At 32.8% G+C, this 21,392-nt stretch overlaps 1 protein-coding gene across 2 annotated transcripts; it reads right to left on the bottom strand.

Moving 5' to 3' along the window:
• Positions 1–133: 133 nt before the first annotated feature.
• LOC139501084 (sialin-like) lies at positions 134–14,769 on the bottom strand. Of its 2 annotated transcripts, none has more exons than XM_071290060.1 (11): positions 14,688–14,769; positions 11,155–11,360; positions 10,136–10,369; positions 7,335–7,422; positions 6,894–6,989; positions 6,161–6,291; positions 4,658–4,807; positions 3,851–3,983; positions 2,502–2,652; positions 1,023–1,113; positions 134–321 (listed from the first exon to the last, which is right to left on the bottom strand). In XM_071290060.1, the coding sequence occupies exons 1-11, from the start codon at positions 14,749–14,751 to the stop codon at positions 154–156; spliced, it is 1,512 nt and encodes a 503-aa protein (XP_071146161.1). In that variant the 5' UTR covers positions 14,752–14,769; the 3' UTR covers positions 134–153. The 2 variants fall into 2 exon arrangements, with proteins under 2 accessions (XP_071146161.1, XP_071146162.1); XM_071290061.1 differs by lacking the exon at positions 14,688–14,769 and adding an exon at positions 12,435–12,542.
• Between the last annotated feature and the right edge of the window lie 6,623 nt (positions 14,770–21,392).

Here is a 21,392-nt window from a genome sequence, read left to right as displayed (position 1 = left end):
TATTTATCAAAATTATATTGTTTTGTTCTTGATGTAAAACATGATTTGTTGAAGAGTTATCATTATCATACGAGGCGTAGAACACAAACAAACATATAAGAAAGAACAAATTCTGTAACACTTTTAGGTTATATTTTTTATATTTATATTTGATCACAATTTAGTTTGCATATTATCATTTTGTTTTTCTATCACAATTTCCTCTTCATCTTTAGCCCATTCCTGGATTTCCCCTCTACTGAAACAGCCATAAACCAATATTCCTAAAACATTGAAGGCAGCACACACATAGAATACATTTCTCCATTCTTCCTGTGTATCCTGAAAATATTTATGTACCATCTAAGTGATAAAAGTACTGTTAAATATATATCAGGTAAAATAAAATCATCTTAAGACTAGGCCGTTTTCGAATTTGAAGCGAAAGATTCACGGTTGAATGAATACTCCATCAAAAGAAAATTTTAGAGACACATTTCTAAATAAATTAAGAAAAACTATATGTACGAAATAAAGAAGAATTTGGTTTCTTAATTTGATTTCCGGATATAATATTTGACAGTATGGTCCGCTTTTCAGCACCTTTAAGAATGAATTAACTAGAATTGAAAGCTAAGTGCGACTAAATATTTTGAAAATATTAATTGCTAATTATGATCTACAGCTGTTCAACGTCTCACTGATTTACTATAAACAAAAACATTTTGTGTTTTGGCCGGCTCGTACCACACATCATATGTCAGGGAAAAATAGTTACATACGTTATGAATTATTTTATAATAATATTTAATATTACATTAATTTTCATTTTTGAAAGCATTACAACGACTCTTAAATAGATATCTTTTCACCATATTTATAACTATTGGATCGTTTTCTTAATATTAGTAATATTCCTGTCTCGCTTCTTTAAGAAATGTAAATTGTTCGATTTTAACTCTATCAATTTGTTACACTGATGGAACACTCCAGTTTTTTTAGCATTTACATAAAAAGAAATGTTATTCCTTTAGATAACATACATTTGGTGTAAGCTTGCCAGCTACTATTGGTGCCAACATCCCAGGAATAGTGGCGAATGAATTGGTGATTCCATATAAAACTCCTGCATATCTGACAATGAAAAGAGTGCAAAATAATGAATGACATACTTTGTTGTTGGAATATGTGGTTCACACTTGGAACAAACAACAGTTAACAGTACGCACATTGTTTCATTTAATTTTCGTCAAAAGAGTGCAGCATACACTATATCTTAATAGTGCTCTTGATTTCTTGTGCAACAGCACAAAATAAGACTTAAACCATTTGAACACAGTTTAGTGTTAACTCCATTTCGCTAAACTATTAAACATTGTTGTTTAGAGGCCAGCTGGTATTGTGGATTTTTTCCGCGTCGTTGAAGACCCATTGGTGGCCTTGTGTTGTTTTCTGCTTTTTGAACTGGTTGTCGTCTCTTTGACACATTCCACGTTAACGACACAATAACAACGTACAAAATAATAAGCCACAAAACGATTGAGGACTACTCATAGCCACTGAATCCAACTTTAACACCAATTACAACTTTATATATATTTTACGTTTCCCAGACTTAAAACAATTGTATATGGGTTAAGTGTGAAGACGTTATAAACAGTCAGCAAAAACATGAGCTTTTGTTATCAATATACTTGAATGGAAAGTTTAGAGTATCTAAATTGTATTCGACTACATATCTGATTTCCTTGGGGGACTAAAAAAGTCAAAATCGTTTTTAAAATTGAGCTTTACTGCTCTACATATATTTGTGTGTGACTACCTTGACATGCGGTGGAACAGAGAGATAGAGAAGGCATGCTAACAAAGTATGATACAGTGGATACATGTAAATAAAATTGAGAATGGAAATGGGGAATGTGTCAAAGAGACAACAACCCGACCAAATAAAAAACAACAGCAGAGGGTCACCAACAGGTCTTCAATGTAGCGAGAAATTCCCGCACCCGGAGGCGTCCTTCAGCTGGCCCCTAAACAAATATATACTAGTCCAGTGATAATGAACGCCATACTAATTAACATGTTTAACCCCGCCGCAATTTTGCGCCTGTCCCAAGTCAGGAGTCTCTGGCCTTTGTTAGTCTTGTATGATTTTTAATTTTAGTTTCTTTTGTATAATTCAGAGTTTAGAATGACGTTCATTATCACTGAACTAGTGTACATATTTGTTTATGGGCTAACTGAAGGACACCTCCGGTGCTACATTGAAGACCCATTGGTGGCCTTCGGCTGTTGTCTGCTCTATGGTCGGGTTGTTGTCCCATTCTCAATTTCCATTCTCAATTTTATGTATAGATGAATATTTTATTTACAAAAACCATCAGGAGCACCCCTGTTATTCTACGCTTTCAAAAATCATATACAAATCAAGTATATAACACTTAACTGCGGACTAGATCTATTATTCCTCAACCATTTTTTGGATCATTTTAACATTGTAACTGTCTATATGTATAACTTACTTTGGCCCAAAATCAACGTGGTTTACAACATAACCAGCTCTACAAAATCCGTTTATTCCGACAGCTAGTGATAAAAATGCTATAGCAAGGGATCTGTGCTCACATGAAGTAAATCCAGTAGCGACCAAGAATATACCAGATCCCGAAAAAGCTAAGTGTAAGAAAAAAAGTACATATTACCAACAGATAAATTTCATATCATTATGGTAGCCCAGCTGAACAATGTGTTCTGATATGTTATATTAGAACACCTTACAATAGGAAAAACACAGCAAAGGCGACTATGTCAAAATCTGAGTCGCTTCAAAAAAAAGAGCTTGCTTTAATTATCAACAAATGTGCCTGACTTGTGTTGTTAAAAAAAATATATTGGAACTTAACTCAATCAGAATTTATGTTTCATGATCTGAGTAATAAAAGTCCGTGCCATTCAGACTATTGATGCAAGTAAATTGCATAGCAATAAAATATTTTACAATGATATGTTTTCATGGTGTGCAGTATTATTAAATCATAATATTTTAAAAATAAATGTTGATTTCAAAGTTTACGGATTTTATTCGATAAAAACGTGTAATAATAAATGCATCTATTGTTTGAATAGACCCGTGTAGTGCATATCATCATAGGACGAACATACTGGACAATAATGTCATAATTACAGATGGACTTATTGAAAGGATAATTGCTTAAATTCATTAAAGTAAGTATGTTTTGTCATTTGAATAACATGAGGATCATATTTGGAAAAATTGCAAATTTCAAACAATATAATTAATATTCTTCTAAATTTCAAAGAGAGGAGAAAGATACCAATTGGACATTTCAGCTCATACTAGTAAGTCAGATAGAAACTGACAACGCCATGAAAAAAAGGAAAGGACAGAAAAAACACAAACAACACAAACAACAGTATTTAAACATTTCATTGAAAACTGAAGACTGAGCAACACAAATCCCATCAAATACACCCAACTTGGTAATTAAAAGTCGTCTTAAAAAGTACATTTGTTTGTAATTATGTCACCCCACTAATATGTGTTTCATTGTTTTGATAGCGTTTTGGTCTTAAAACAATGTGGAATAATCAACATAAACGGCATGAACTCCGATGAGAATTTTTTACAAACTCTTTCGCATCGGTCATGTTGTCAGTATTTAAACGAGAATTAACATGTAAGCCGGACTTTGTTTTACAAATCTGAGCTATGCTAAATGAAGAAGATATTTGTTCAATTTAAAAATTAATGTGTCACACCTTGTCAGCAATTTTAACAAAACTTTAAGAACCGATCAAAGCATCCTTTAGTTACCCAAACGTCATTCTAATCTGCTTATTATCAATTTACCAATGATCTGAAGTAGTCGTCGTGTTGCAGTAGTTGATAAAACACCTTTACTGCGTAAAATATCAGCTATCTGTCCTGAACTAAATCCTGATACAGCCTGGCAAATGTATGGTAAAGCACTAAGTAAACCATTCTGAAATAATGATACGGGTAGATAAGCGTTTGCTGTATACGCCTTGTCCTTGTTGTGTAAAGCAATTTTCTCTTTTTGAACGAGAAGAAAAACATTGGAAAAGGATTTCAATCGTTATTTATAAAGCATACAAATAAAAAAGTTGATGGTATGACCTATAGACCTTAGTTGGTTCCATTGGTGGATTTCGGTGGTGTTCTGCTCTTCATTCCCTATTCCCATTTTCCATTTTATTTTTGTCACAGAGACAATGCTAGATTTGGCCAAGATCTAAATGAACAATACCATCAATATGTTTTGATCAGACTTCTTTCAAGTTTGATACAAATCTATCACGGCAAAACTCGAAAGTTTTGAATACGTATATTTCGTTTAATGACAACGCTTGGTTGAAGCTGACCTCCGGGTGCCAGATTTTGTTGATATCTGGTTTTTTTAAGTCAGATTGTTGTCGCTTTGACAAATACAGTTTTTCAATTTTGAATGTTTGAATATTTTTTTTTTAAATGGTTATATAGATGTTATCATGAGATCAGATTTTCTATCTTCAAGTCAACATCAAGACCATCAGCTTGAATATATAGTGCTGTGCTTATAAAAGAGGCTTTGTCCTTTCACAATGAAAATTGCCAGAAGGGTTTTATCCAAATGCAGTTTAAAACATAAATACTCACACTTTTTATATTAAACTTGTGGACTGCCTTCAAAAATGCCGGCAAACTTGTTAACAATGTGTAGTTTGTCCAGTTATTACATATATGAGCAGTGGTACAGGCAAGAAGTGCTGGTGATTTTGCCATTTCTAACCATGGTACCTTGCCTGTCTAGAAATAACATGTCTTCTTACAAACAAATAATTCGCCTGCCATGTTTAATTTTTATATAACATGTATAAGCTATACATACTTTTGTGGATCAGTTTGAAACCGTTGACACTCGTGTATTATTTCTATATTTTTATAACTTATCAAAACGTACACTTATCAATATGTTTTACCTAAAATGGTATGTTTATGTACATTGTATCTATGTAAATACAAAAAGATTTTAAAAAACTCAGTCAAAACTGGCTCTAAATTGTTTTGTTTCCTTTTATGTCCTGTTATGGTCATATAATTCAATATAAAATATAATGTATTTATATATCAACGATTTTGGTTAGATAATTCCTATAAATGAAGGTAACCTCAGGAAAGTGCTCCGAACAAATAGCACTTTTCTTTTACCACTACTAATTGTGTCGTTTTTATCGATATTTGGTACTTTACATTTATGAATCACACTTGATGACCTAACTCTATAAAGACAAAAAGTGGAGTACATTAGTATATATATAAAGTTATAAAAGTCCCCAACCTGACGAATTGGCTTTCATTGTTTAATAGAGGCGTAACCGCTGAACCGTTTACATTGATTATATGTATCCTTTTTAAAACGGGTAGTATGTTATACTTTTTTTATTTATTTAATATTACATATGTTTGCTTTTATAGTGATTAAGATTATAACACAATGTTGACTGCTGTATCCCTATTTTTGTGACATTTTTACCTAATGTGTATGTTTGTTTTGTTCACGCAACGTTGTCAATATAATGGAATTTGTCATAAAAGTAAGAGGTTTAGCTAGCTACAACACCAGGTTCAATCCACCATTTTCTACATAAGAAAATGCCTGTACCAAGTCTGGAATATGACGGTTGTTATTCGTTCGTTTGATGTGTTTGCGCTATTGATTTATCCTCGGAGTTTAGTATTTTTGTGATTTTACTTTTCACTAATTTGTTTTGAGTCTAATATAACACGACGTATTTATATCACATTAGGTTCTTTGAAATAAAAAAAAATAACTCAATACCTAAATGATTTCCCCAATTGAGGGCAACACAAGGATTGCCTGTTATGCGATGTTCATATAAGTAAGAGGTTTACCTAACTATTAAACCAGATTTAATCTTCTATTTTCTAATTAAGGAAATGCCTGTACCAAATGAGGAATATGCAGGGTTTTTTTTCATTCGTTTGATGTGAATGGGCTATTTATTTAGCCTTTAGTAGACCTGGACTTTCCGTTTTATTACTCCTTGGAGTTCGGTATTATTGTTATTTCACTGTTTTGTCATTATTAAACTCCAATGTTATGAAAAACTTTGTTAGAAAAAAGAAAAACAACTTCACCCTTTTTGACGTGTCATATTCTATGGCATTGTTAATATAATCTCTCTCGACCTCACTGATCCAAGGATGTTCCGACGGTGTGTCACGTACCACCACGAACCATATAACTACCCAAATAGCAGAAAGACCGCCTGCAGGAAAAACACAGGAACTCATATAACATATATTATTTACTCTTTTAAATCATAGCAGAAAAGAAAGAAAGCAAGGGGATTTATGTCTGTAATATTTGTTTTTCGTAAATTGTTTTTCTTTTTTTTCATGTCGGGCCCTTTTATAGCCTACAATACGGTATGGTTTTTTTTTTCTCGTCGTTAAAGGTCGCACAATTGCCTATAATTGCTTCCATTCACTTAATTTGAACTTTGGTAGATAGTTGTCTGATTGGTAATCATACCCATCTCCTTATTTTATATCAAATAATAATTGATATTCATAATCACAAGAAAACTATGAATGATCATTCTACACACTGAATACCAACTTAATATGTGAAGTTTAATAATGCGAACGAATGTCGAAATATTGATTTCGAAATTTCAGATTCGAAAAGTTTTGTCTGCAAGCATACGGTTTTAAGAAATCGGACAGTATAACCAATATAAATTCACAGTACCTCATGTTAGAAAACAATCAATAGATCTCTCCTTTGTATTAAAACACTATAACAAAATAAGTAATTTTGACAAACAGAAATGTTCTCATCCAGTGAAAGCGTATTTTTTTGATTTACCCGTTATATAGAATATAGATCCCCATCCGTTGTCAAAACCATATTCACATAAATACCCCGATGATCCAAATGTGGCTACATTCCCGAACATTGTACCTTAAAAAGCAAAACAGAAGGTTAAACAATTTATTGAAAAAAATATAATTTCTGCACTAGACACACCATTTTTTTTTAAATGGGCGTACTAGCGACCACAAATAAAGACAATTTTCTATTTTTACATTTCTATTAATAAATTGATATCAGATAAAGCGTCGTTCTTATTACCTATTTTATGAATTCAGTTAAAATCTAGATTATTATTGATATGATTCTTCTGTACATTTAAAATAATTCTTTGACAATGAGCAGTTTTTTTTCCTTATATTAAATAAAGTCGAAATGAAGATAACTTGACACCTTTACCGGATGAAGGCTTTTATCAAAATTACAGTACGTTACCTAGAAAAGATACACTGATTAGTTTGCTGCGTTCTAGGGGAGGAGCCCAGCGTCCCCACATCGACTGCACACACGGAAATGATACACCCTGTCACAAATATAATATTACACAAAATCATAATCAGCTCTTATTTGCAAATATTTCAATGTTATTTTGTTATTTGACAAAAAGAGCTATAAATTGAAGAACAGAAATAAAAATTGCAGTTTTCATTTAGAAAACATTATGGCCTCTGAATATTCTTCCAATTAAGAGCTCTCCATTTGAATATGATACTAAACCCTTAACGGGAGGGATTCTGCCTGTTATTCATATGATGAAGACATAATCTTTCAATCAGTGTAATTGAGGTCTGAAGCTGGCATGCTAGTAGTCTGTTGTTATTATGTATTATTAGGTCTTTCCACCTTTCCGTGGAAAGACCTATTGCTTTTGTTCTGATTATTTTTTTTTTTTTTTTTCTTCCGCCTAAATTTTTTCTTGCGTATTGTTGATGTTTCAAAAGATGTTGCTTAGATATTTGGAATATGATATCGTATAGTTTATACGCTTTAAAAATTTTCAACCGCGTAACAAAATACTTTACGTTGTAATGGTTATCTCCCCAAACACTGTTTTTCTTGTGGCCACTACTCCTTCGCAACCGTAAAAGATTACGACAAATTTATTTTACCAAATTGCTCGTTACATCTTCAGGATTAGGCAAATCATTTGGACCGAAGCTTTCCAGGGACTCCATATGAAAGTTATTTCCCCTTATGTAAATGATATAAGTATTATGCATTTTTAACTGGTAAACCATGATTGATAGAGACCTAGGGTCTTCAGATTTGAGGTCCTTGGTCCAAAAAATGAAAATGAGGTCAAGGTCAAAGGTCAAGGTCATGTTCTAAATTTTGATTTTTGCTTATTTTCAATGATTTTCAAATACTGTATGACATATCGACAAATAATTTTTCATAAATTGTTAGTTGCGACATGTCCTTACTTGTATATTTTGGGTGAAAGGGTGCGCAGACAATAAATGGGAGTTTTTGCCCATCTTATTTTTAGGTTTACCCGTAAAGTATTATTACTCTTTAACCAAACATATTAAAGACCTAGAGTCTTTTGATTTAAGATCCTTGGTTTGTGACCTTGAAATTGAGGTCAAGGTCATAGGTTAATAGGACGTTCTAGATTTTGACCTTGCTTTAAATTGATATTAATACATCATAAAGCCATAGGAACTAACATTTTAAACTGATTTTTCATATTTCAATATCAAAATAGATCTTTACTAGTGGAAAGACCTTCAATTGTTCTCTGAACAATTGGTTTTTAATTGTCACTTGGTTTAGTTTCTTTTGGTACATCTTCTGACATCAGACTCGGACTTTACCTAAACTGAATTTTAATGTGCGTATTGTTATGCATTTACTTTTCTACATTGGCTAGAGGTGTAGGCGGAGGGTTGAGATCTCATAAACATGTTTAACTCCGCCGCATTTTTGCGCCTGTCAAAGTCCGGAGCCTCTGGCCTTTAATTATTAGTCTTGTATCATTTTTAACTTAGTTTCTTGTGTATAATTTGGAGTTTAGTATGGCGTTCATTATCACTGAAATAGTATAATATATATTTATTTAGTGGCCAGCTGAAGGACACCTCCGGGTGCGGGTATTTTTCGCTGCATTGAAGACCTATTGGTGACCTTCTGCTGTTGTCTGTTATATGGTCGGGTTGTTGTCTCTTTGACACATTTCCCATTTCCATTCTCAATTTTATTGTACAAAGCCATATAATCAGATGGCTTCGTAAATATTACTGATTCGACCACATCACTGTCAATTCAGAAATGAATGCGAAGTTATTACCAATGCGAATAATGCGACTGGATGAGTATCGCAATAATGAGAAATCGCATGTCAGATAACTGAATAGATCTGAATATAGCTATTTAAGTTAGTAAATTTTATTTAGAGTCGGCATATATATATATAAAGTTTGTATATTGAAATATTTAAATGTTTGCATTCAAAATCATTATGCAGATTTTTAGTTCCATTGTCAGTTTGTTTTCGAGTTTAAATATCCCTTTGGTATGTTTCTAAAGGCTTGATTTATTCCCTTTTATTCTCGGGGGTTTTGTTTAAGAATTCAATTGAATTTTGTTCTTAAAAATTAATTGTCAGGAAACAAAAATGTATGTTGACACTTTTCAAAGAAATGTTGGCATCGTTGTATACTTGCTAACCATAGTATTTATTTTGAAATGACGGGACCCACTGATTTTAGCTTGCTTATGAAGTATAATTTAGAATTTTTAAGGTGCACTTGAAATGTCTTGATGAAAAGGATGACCACGTTAAAAAATTCACTGAAATAAAAGATTTTGAAAAAACAAACAGGCAAAAGAAACTCGGTTAGAAAATGGAAAATGTTCCTGGAGTGATCCCAGCTTGGAGCTAAGGTGTTTCATAAATAATTGTTTTAACCTTGACTAAACAAACAAAAAACGAATTGTATATTGCACCCAAACTAAACATTTGTCATAATATGACCAGATCGTATTTGAAACCTTTGTAAGATAGAACATATAACAGAATAATATTATATGTAGGTTATGTAGAATCAAAACATGACAAAAAACGTCCGCAGGCATATGGACAAACCAAGTTTAAAGGAACCACTTGCTGAGCATCCTCTGAAAGTCATAGTGAGGTCTGACGACAATCATTTTAAAACTTTGATTTGTGCAGTCCAAACGATGACCAGTTTTAGTCAATACAGCTGATATATAATTTACATTTATAAACTTACTGTAGCTAATCCCAGAATAACACGTAATACATAAACAGAAACTACTGAATTCCTGGCACATACGGGTATCAGCAACGTACTGATGGAAGAAATTGCCATGGCAACCCCAAACACATATCTGCCGCCAAATCTGTCTGACAACCAACCTCCTGGAATCTGGGTTATGATGTAACCATAGAAAAAAGATGCCAATATTGATGACGTCACTTCCTTGTTCCAATCAAATTCGGCGTGCTATAATTAGGATACAAAATTTCTACAAATTTACATATTGCAGATTCAGATTCAATATTTTATTACAGTCTCACTACTTGCAATACATAAATATACAGTAGGCATATATATATTGCATGATGGATTGAAATAGTTTAGGAAAGTGTGTCATAAATGTACTACATGTATATTATGAGTTGAGGTTGTTCGGTTTTCTTGGATTTGACCTTTTCGGAATCCTCTAGACATGCATTTACCCATATGTATATAGTTAAAAATATATATATAGACCATCTTACCCCTACCTTTCTATTCATATTTTGTTTACGTATATATAAGATTTTTACATTTTTCAGTTTTTGAAAGAAGGTAATAATAATGTACAATGTATGACAATTCTAGAGAGAATCATTACCCGCAAATTGTGAATTATTATACCTTTTTACTTTAAAAAAAAAAAAAAGGACACAGACCTTCCATTTTGCCTATTCTTTTTAAGTTTCTTTATTCATATGCTATCAATCATGTAAAGCAGTTTTTTAAATTGCTGGATATTATGACACCAGAGCGAACATCCTCAAAACCGGTTTGTTAGAAAACCATATAAAAAAAATTAATGTCTTTCGATTTTAATAGAATAAATTTGAAAGCGTTTTATTCTAAGATACTGGTCATATACGTAAAGTTTCTCCTATCGGCAAAGGCATTTGTAATGTTCCAGAAAAGCGATTCAGATGTCTAACATTAACATGTATAAAGTGTTATTTCAATTTTTTTTTTTAAAGTTTCAAATATAATACATGTACCTCATTGAAGACTTGTCTTGACGAAGCAGTACCGGTACATATACTAGATGACGAATTGTCAAATGTATTGGCTGTTGTAATATTTGGTGTCTTAACCATACACACAATAGCCACACTAATATTCACACGTAATGAATACACAAAGAAGAAACCAACAAAACTAGTATACGCCAAAATCCAGCGCTGTGAACAACAACATGGAACATCTGAAACGGAAATGAAAGTAATTGTTTAACAAATTGTTATTTCGTGACGTTATATATTCATTTTTCTATGTATAATTAGTTTGTATTGGTGGAGAAAGCATGAGTAGACAGAGAGAACTACCGATCGAAAAACTTCTTGTCTACGTTTTAACAAATGGCTGCATGTGAATATACACTAATTTTGTTTATATCAAACTATTTTTATTCCCTTTCTTGGTTATATCTATCGGTTAGATTACATGTTTTAAGAAAAAAATACACGCACAAAAAGTCCAAAGTAAATTGACTGATCTTGCTTTCTAGGGATTAAGTCAAAATATATACTGTCCCGTGTTACATTTATAAAAGTCTCAGCGTGTAATGAAAAATATAAAAACTTATGATTGCTCTGCTAATGGACATTAAATTAAGAGAAAAAAATGTGTCCATAGTACATAGATGCCCCACTCGCACTATCATTCACCATGTTCAGTGGACTGTGAAATTGGGGTCCAAATTTTAATTTGGCATTAATATTAGAAAGATCATATCATGAGACACATTTGTACTAAGTGTCAAGTTGATTGTACTTCAACTTTATCAAAAACTCCCTTGACTAAAAACTTTAAACTGAAGAGGGACGGTACGACGAACGAACGGAAGGACGGAGGCACAGACCAGAAAATATAATATCCCTCTACTACCGTAGGTGGAGCATTACGAGAAAGAGTTCTCTAGAAATAAAAATTGCAATCGGAACATTATACAGGCCGCTCCTATGTATTTTGATCAGGAGTTGCTTGCTTAAAAAAACTAAATTTAGTTTCGGTAACATATTTTCAAAATATTATCACAGTTATTATAAACTTAATGATAAAAATTATCAGGAATAAAAATCGAAATATTCAATCTAAAGCATCGATCTGCCTTGATAGATTAACATGCAATGGTGTTTTAACCGATTACTACTAGCATGTAACTTTTACTTTTACCTAATGAAATAAATGGCTGAACACATGTATCCTTAACCTGTCAAGCACCTATTAAACTTCGTTTTAATTCATGTTAATTACAGTTCTCATTTGCTTAACTTACCTTTGGAAGAACTCATTGCAATCCGCTAGAATGATGCATACACTTAAACACATGTTCGGGAAAGTTATAAAGGTGCAAAATAATGTTAACATTTTCAAGATTGAATACATAATTTAACATGCATAAACAAATAATACATGTACATCAAGTGAACTTACACGGTGTATAACCATTCCCCCGAAAGGCAAATACGTGTTATTAATTGTGTGTCTCTCGTCAAACTTTATCAAAGTAAAAGCAAAATAAGAAAATAGATCTTGGGACAGGCACATTAAGAATGTGGCGGAGTTAAGCATATTAGCGGGCACCCAAACATTGAATTTCCCTTAATATCGGACAGTGTTGTAACAGTTAAAAATATGAACAAACTTTTAAAATCAGATGAAAAGCTAAGCTCACTAGATCGATATAAAGCAAAAAACAAACAAGTCACAAAAAAAAATCGAACTGAAAGGCAAATTCAAAACCTGAAGTCCTTTATCAAATAGATTCATCAAAAAATTTAAACATTTAACGAATGCGGATGGAAAATAACTTTCATATTCTTGTCTTGGGAAAGGCATTCCCGTATGTTGAAAAAGGGGGAAAACACAGACCGAACGTGGCAGAGTATTTATATACCTCTACGAAAAAGAGACACTTAGTGCAGATCTGAAAGTACTCACAGTTACTGACAGATAAATCAAAGCCAGAAACAACTAATAAGAAATGTATCTAAGGGAAAATCATGACCTTATGCAATGATAAAATACAGATATCGACAGATTGTAGAACAGTGCATACATGTATGTATATGTTTAAAACAATAATATTAGTTAGGTGTCAATTAACTGATGAAAAAATCAATATTTTTACCAATGAAACAGTATTTAAAGATAGTATTACAGTGTTGAATCGGTATTCTTTTATAGTAAGTGTATTTTAGGGATGATCGATTAGTTAACCCTGATCGTATTTAAATTTCCGGACTCTGTAAACAACATTAGGATGTGCTATCCCGTTTATATCTACATGTTGTAATCATGATTCTCTTTCATGTAGCTTCGAGCACTACGTTCTTTTTTGTGTTTTATAATAATTCCTCCAAGCAATGAAATGTCTGCTTTCACATTTGTGAATGTGTGTATCATTTTGACAAAACCCGAGGATACCGGAAATGTTTTAAACAGAAAATAAAAATAGATTGACGTGCTCGTATCATAAAACGCTGGAAGATACATGTCACACAAACTGCAATGCCAATAGATTTTGGTAAAGTTTTAATATTTTACAAATCCAGGATAATAATCCGAATTACATTTGTATTATATAGGGAGCCTTTGTTTTAATAATTTATGAGAATCATGTTTAAAACATTTAATCAACAAACACTCTACTAAATTTTAATCCAATTTCATATTTTTAACATGTGTATGACACAATTTCAAGAGCAATTGGCCATTTGGTTTATTTCAAAAACATTATGTTTATCAATTATCTTGTGTATTAGTCAGTACATCGGTACTGACATGTTTTATAATAATCCTTTCTAAAATTGTCTGTTTTTAGTCTTTTTGGGTCTATAGCTCTTTAACTGTTTCGGTTCTTATACACCCTTGGTTTTTAGAGCTTTCCTGGTGTAGGTTAATCCACAAAAACGCTTCGGACGCAGGCAATTTAGAAAGTGTTGTTTTTATTTTGATAACTTCTGCCGCTGACAATCTATATTATAACGGGTAGTATAAAACATCCATAAAAACGATTTGTTTTCTATATAATTACATTAGATGTATGTTTCATTATGATACTTTATTCTGATTGGCTAACTGCACATCGCGTGTTATTCCGTAAGCATTGGATTGCTCAATAAAACTTTTCATTCATGATAACACGTGGTCACACAATAAAGTGCACACGTGAATTAAAAAAAACAATAATAAAATTCGTGTTTTCTTGATCATTGCTAAAAAAAATGTAATTATAAGTATTGAATGCTTCTTTTTGTAACTTCATAGGGTTGTAAAAGTGTTGACCGTGCGCACATTTTTAGTATGAAGTGCTTCCGCGCTTCATACAAAATGTACTTCGGTCAACGCTTTTACATCCCAATGAAGTTACAAAAAGAAGCATTCAATTCTTAAATAATACTATAACATGGAAATGCACAACTACAAAAATATTAAAACGATTTGTTTGCCTTGATATAATTACTATTTATGCATGGTTTTCCTTTCATGAATAACAGTACTTAATAATGTCGTTCCATAAATTTACCTCGTATCTGGCTTTGCTTTAAAAATGGTTCACTTGGAGTTTCTCTGTCTTCGACGTTATCCATGTTTAATGATAAACAAAAATTATCAATTTAAAGCTAGACAGATTTTGTTTAATTCAGATCACGTATACATGTATTCGATAGATAAGCAGATATATTATGTGTATACATATAGCTTCTCAATCTTGGCCTATTTGATTTAAAACCACTTTCTGTTATACCTTTCAGAAGACAATTACACACACTCTATTCTTGATCACTCTTAAATTTGGCGCTCAAACTGAACAGAGATTGCATGCAATCAGCTTTTCAACCTTATCATTACAAACAAGAGGGTTCAACGTACATCTATAATAAAATTGAAAATAGAAATGGAGAATTTGTCAAAGAGACAACAACCCGACCAAAGAACAGACAACAGCTGAGGGCCACCAATGGGTCTTCAATGCAGCGAGAAACTCCCGCATCCGTAGGCGTGCTTCAGCTGGGCCCTAAACAAAAATGTATTCTCATACTTAACTGCGATATATACACAAAAAACTAGAATTAAAAATCATACAAGACTAACAAAGACCGGATGCTCCTGACTTCGGACAGGCGCAAAAATGCGGCGGTATTAAACATGTTTTTGAGATCCCAACCCTCCCTCTAGCCAAAGTAGAAAAAAAACAAACACACAACAACTCGCACAGTAAAACTCAGTGCAAAAGAAGTCCGAGTCCGATGTCAGAATAGGTAACAAAAGAAACTAAACAAAATGACAATGATACATACATTAACAAAGGACAACATTGTACTAGCAGTTACTGACATGCCAGCTGCAGACTTCAATTAAACTGATTGAAAGATTGAAAGATTATGTCTTCATTATATGAATATCAAGTACAATCCTTCACGTTAGGGGTGTTGTATCATACCATCATAAAACATATGAAAAGAACATAACCCGTATCATGCAAAAAACTGGTTTTAGAACAAATGTGTTTATTTCCGATGCAAAGACTCTAAAAGTGAATCAATATTAAGCCAAAATGTGAAATCTTTATTGACATGGCAACAGCATCGTTACTACATCCCTTCTTAATAAATTTATTTAAAGGTTTGTTAGCTTTTGAGGTGAAAGCCGACATGTTTGTGCTTTGTTAAGAATATTACTATAGATTTATTTATAAGCAATATGATATTATAAAATTTAACAAGCTACAAGTTGCATTACACAAAGTAAAATTAAAAGGAAATTACATGATTCAGTGGTTGTCGTTTGTTTATGTGTTACATATTTGTTTTTCGTTCTTATTTTGTACATAAATTTGACCGTTAGTTTTCTCGTATAAATTGTTTTACGTTGTCATTTTAGGACCTTTTAAAGCTGATTATGCGGTATGGGCTTTACTCATTGTTGAAAGCCGTACGGTGACCTATAGTTGTTAATTTCTGTGTCATTTTGGTCTCTTGTGGCAATGGCAATTATACCAAATCTTCTTTTTTATATATACAATGTATATCATGTATATTGTTGGTGTTGTACAATGTTTTATTGAAATATATCAATCATTTTAATATATTCATATTAATGAGATCAGTACCAGTTTTTTTTTTAAATAGTAGGAAAAAAGGTTATAAAAGAACGTCCATAAAAAAAACTCATCATAGATACCAGTATCTAAATTTTGTATATACAAAAGACTCATTAGTGACGCTCGAATAAAATAAAGTTAAAAAGGTCAAATAAAGTACGAAGTTGAAAAGCATTGAGGACACGAGAGCATAAGATAACATACATTATTAATATGTAAACATGTGCATATCATATATTCATACAAAACACATTCTAAGTTACAAAGAACAGATGAGATAATGATTCAATATGTGAGCTACATATTTCCTGGTCATAAAAATGTATTCAAGTAATATGGATTGAACCTCTACAAAATATTTGTTTCAGTGACCAGTGTCTTTCAGTATTTTCCACAAGGGTTTGGTGGTAGACCTCTTTTCCTCAAATAAAGAGCAGTTAAATTGCCTGATAGTAAGGTGAAGCATGACACATTTTTCAAGCAGAATTTCTTTGAACTTGTTACTTTTACATAGTCGGTTATTTGTACATAGTGTATTACTTGTACATAGTTTGTAACTTGTACATAGTTTGTAACTTGTACATAGTTTATTACTTGAACATAGTGTATGACTTGTACATAGTTTGATACTCTTACATATTTTTTATTACTTGTACATAGTTTGTAACTTGTACATAGTTTTATTACTTGAGCATAGTTTGTTACTTGTACCTGTACGTTAAAGTAAAAGTTATCCATAAAATTGTCTATAATGTTCACAATAAGGGATCATCTGTCCAGCGTTAGTAAGGCTGTTCAGGTCAACGTTATTTCTGAAGATGGTCTCGAACCCATCCATCAGAATATTGAAATTGTCAACTGGAATTAATAAACCACCATAGTTGAGTGACGCTGTCCAGCTGGCAAACTTGGCTGCAATTTTTTCCTGTTGCATTGTCTACAGCAATCATAATTTTTATCTACTTTACCGGGTCCTTATGATTGTTTGTTTTAATCACTTATAATATAACCACATATAATGCAAAATAAAACTAACATGTCAGTGTCCAAAAGTTGTGATGGTTCACTAGCTCTCTTGTTGTAATATGTTTTACACTCACTTGTGAATGTCATCTTGTAAAACTGCCAACAACGACTTTACAGAAAGAGATGCACAATAAGACACATCATTTGTGTAAAGTATTTATTATAAGAGGTTTGAGATTGAATCTCGTTGTCAGTGTTAAGACCATTGTATTTGTTGAAAGGTCTCTCAGTTGGGTAAAGGTCTAGACAGCAGTCATTTTCTATTGATTTGACAATATCTGTAAAGGGTTGTTCTATTACAGCAATTATTTGTTGTACTATATTATTCTCATCTTTAATTTCGAACTTGAATGAAGCCAATTCGATGGTATCCTGTCCCTTAATGATGTAGCGTTGTTGTAGAAAGGATTTTTAATAATATCGTCCAACGCTGAGGACACTGACTCGCCAATAAGTTTGTGGAGATCTGTTTCATCCATAGACAGCAGCGTTTGGTGTTGTTTCATCCATAGACAGCAGCGTTTGGTGTTGTTTCATCCATAGACAGCAGCGTTTGGTGTTGTTCCATCCATAGACAGCAGCGTTTGGTGTTGTTTCATCCATAGACAGCAGCGTTTGGTGTCGTTTCATCCATAGACAGCAGCGTTTGGTGTTGTTTCATCCATAGACAGCAGCGTTTGGTGTTGTTTCATCCATAGACAGCAGCGTTTGGTGTTGTTTCATCCATATACAGCAGCGTTTGGTGTTGTTTCATCCATAGACAGCTTTTGGTGTTGTTTAGCTTTGATTGCATCTGATGTTCTGTGTGCACTCACTGAAATAATAAGCAGGCATTTTATAAATCTCTTTTTATTTTTTTTGTTCTGTTCTAGCATGTTCATATGTATATTGTATTTCATGTAAATGGCATTAGTGTCGAAAGTTACTATGCGCATACCATAACTCGTATACGAATACACAGACCTTAAATAAACCAAGACTTGAATTAAATGTGCTTTCAAATATAACATTGTTTTTCTTAGAGGGAAATCAGTAATTAACTTGTATATTTTTTGGAACGTGGCAGAAATGTTGTCCCGCACGAGACCACCTACGAACCCCTCAAAGAGTTTTTGAAAGGGTTAATAACGTATAGAGAGCATGGCACTGTCTTTACAAACGGCATCGGATTTAACATTTGTACAGCCAGCACAGCGAGCACAGCCAAACGAACGGGCAACTTTTGCAAGCGTTTTTTTTTCAAAGAAAAAGATCAAGAGTGACAATATTTATAATCCCTAGCCACCCTTGGGGAGGGGTACTTACAGTATCACAAGGACTGAGGTATTCACAGTAAGGCAAAATAAAGGTAGGGAGACAGTATCACAGGTAAGGGGAACGATATTTCGTTATCACGGAGAAGATAATGGGGTTACTGATAATATCACAAGGATTTGGTATTTAAGAGTATGACAATGAAATTTATTTGGGATACTGACAGTGTGTCAGGTAAGGGAAGGTATACTAACAGTATGACACGGAAGAGGAAGAATAACAGAATGACTGTAAAGCTGACACAGCAAAGGAACACACATAATGCAACGAAATAGCTCTTGTATTACTGTTCTTCATCTGAAAAGTCACACTGAAGTTTTGAACACGGAGAAAAATACGTATGTCCGAAATGGGAAGGGGTAATTACATTATGACGGGAAAAGGGGTATGCCATTAATCGTTTCCATTATTAAAATTAAAATTAATAATAAAAAGGGGGTTCCAACCCCAGAAACACCCGTCCCTGGATCCGCCAAATTGTACTATAAAATAAAGTGTTTGGGGCAAGCCCCTCGCACAAATGGTCCTAGTAAAATATACCATTTCAATCCATAGTAAATTCTTAATATCACTACTAACTCTTACGAAAAAAGTAAAGAAATGTCTCCATTATACACTATTTACTGATTGATAAGTTTGTCGTGAAAATAAACCCCAAATAAAAGTACACTTTATACAATATACAATGCATTGAAAGAATATTTGGGAATAGTGTCCATTGTAGAATATATATTGCACTATCAAGACGTACTACAATTGAAATTCTACGTGGGACAATATTCAAAACATTCATGAAATAACCCTACAAAACAAAACTATTTTTTGTCGCATCTTTGGTCGATATTGAGGGCAATGTTCTTTTCGCCCTGAAATGCATTATGAAAATTGTAATATCCTATATAAAAAAAAAGAAAAAGGAAAAATCAACATAAATACGTACAGAAAATAAAATGCGAAGTCATATGTCAGAGGACTAATAACGTACCAACTGTATAGCAAACTGGGAGCTGTTAAGGTTGTTGAACCTTTTTAGGGAAAATAATATATTTATCAATTATTGACGAGGTCAATACGTTATATATGGACCTGTTCAGATTATATTGACCGAGGACGAACAAAACTATATATATTTAGCTATATACATGTATTTACAGTTATGAGAACTCACGAATTAACCTTCATCCTGTTGGTGTTGTTAACTTTACTTATATAGTTTGGCATGGCATACGGTCATGCGTTTCTCAGACTGTTTATGACGTCTTTACACTAAATTCGTTGGATATGTACTGAATGATACTTCAGTCTGAGAGAATATGATCATTCAAAGACTAAACTCAGTTAATGACTCCTTATTTCGTGCTTTGCGTCTTTTGTATTTATATAAGTTATATTATGCCTCGTAACGATTTTTTAGTTAAGCCGATTGCAACTGATGTTTTTGTTTCGGTTTTTCTGATGTTGTACTGATACACCACTGTCCCTAGTTAAGAGAGGATTGAACGCTTACAAACATGTTTAAACCCGCGATATTCTTTGTGTGCATGTCCAAAGTCAGGAGCCTGCATTTCAGTGGTTTTCGTTTGTTCATATCTGTCATATTTGTTGTTCGTTAATTATTTTACACAAATTAGGCCGTATAATTTTCTCGTTTGAATTGTTTCACATTTCATGTGGGTCCGTTTAGAACCGATTATATGGAATATCTTTTTCTCATTGTTGAAGGCCGTATGGTTGCCTATAATTGCATTCTTTTTTTTTTAATATCCATGAAATTCTACCCCCTTTACCCCCATCCACAATATTTCTATCCATACTCAGCCTTGGAATCATATCTTATCTGATAGGCCACAATGCGATATCAGAAAAAATGGAGAATGGAAATGGGGAATGTGCCAAAGAGACAACAACCCGACCATAGAGCAGACAACAGCAGAAGGTCACCAACAGGTCTTCAAGCTCTGAGAAAAATAACGCAAAATCGCGCATTCTGAGCGTTTCCCGGACTCTTTCTTACATAGGAACGCAAATTATTTTTTAGCTTTTTTTCGACAATATTCTGGTCTCAAAGCAAAAACATAGATTTATTGTTATTTAAGACTTTAAAGTTTTAGGGAAATTCAAAACATTAAAAGACTGATATGTAGGATAAAGCAAAAATCGTAATTCTCATAATCATTAATACCGAGTCTGTCTGTCTGTCTGTCTGTTCTTGTCTTGTATTGTGCTGACTTGAGATTTTTTATGACTAGAATTAAATATAGTGACAGTCATTAGTGCAGTAATATACGTTAAATACTAGTACTGCTCAAGTCGACACTAGGGACCATATTGACCTTGTTTTACCGTATTTATGATTCTTTCATTATTGAAGACCCTCCAGCAACTATCAAGATAAACAACAGGAATAAAAACTTTGACCATTGATCATTTGCATTTTTTTCTATAAATTGACATTGTGTGCGATTAGCTCCCGTGCACGTGTACTTCATATTCCTTTATTTTCTGTTAAAGGGTCAGAACACGACTTAATGCAAATTTAACCCTTGAATGAAAAAGGTCATATGGCAATACATTGATGTTTTTTTCAACAAATGATTTGATACCGGGAAATTGGTGGTCTTACTTAACTTTAAACAATGTCAGCTATCTAGTTTTATCCACAGGCGCTTGGGTATATGATACAGTTATTTTATTTTATTTTTTTATTTTTTTTGTTGATTAAGATATTCAATTTTCTATATTTATAAAACATATCGATCACTTCTGTGCATATCTCACCTACAGAAA

Source organism: Mytilus edulis, chromosome 13 (assembly GCF_963676685.1).
Source record: "Mytilus edulis chromosome 13, xbMytEdul2.2, whole genome shotgun sequence".
In the NCBI taxonomy this organism is placed as follows: domain Eukaryota; kingdom Metazoa; phylum Mollusca; class Bivalvia; order Mytilida; family Mytilidae; genus Mytilus; species Mytilus edulis.
This window is presented reverse-complemented; position numbering and strand designations above follow the sequence as displayed.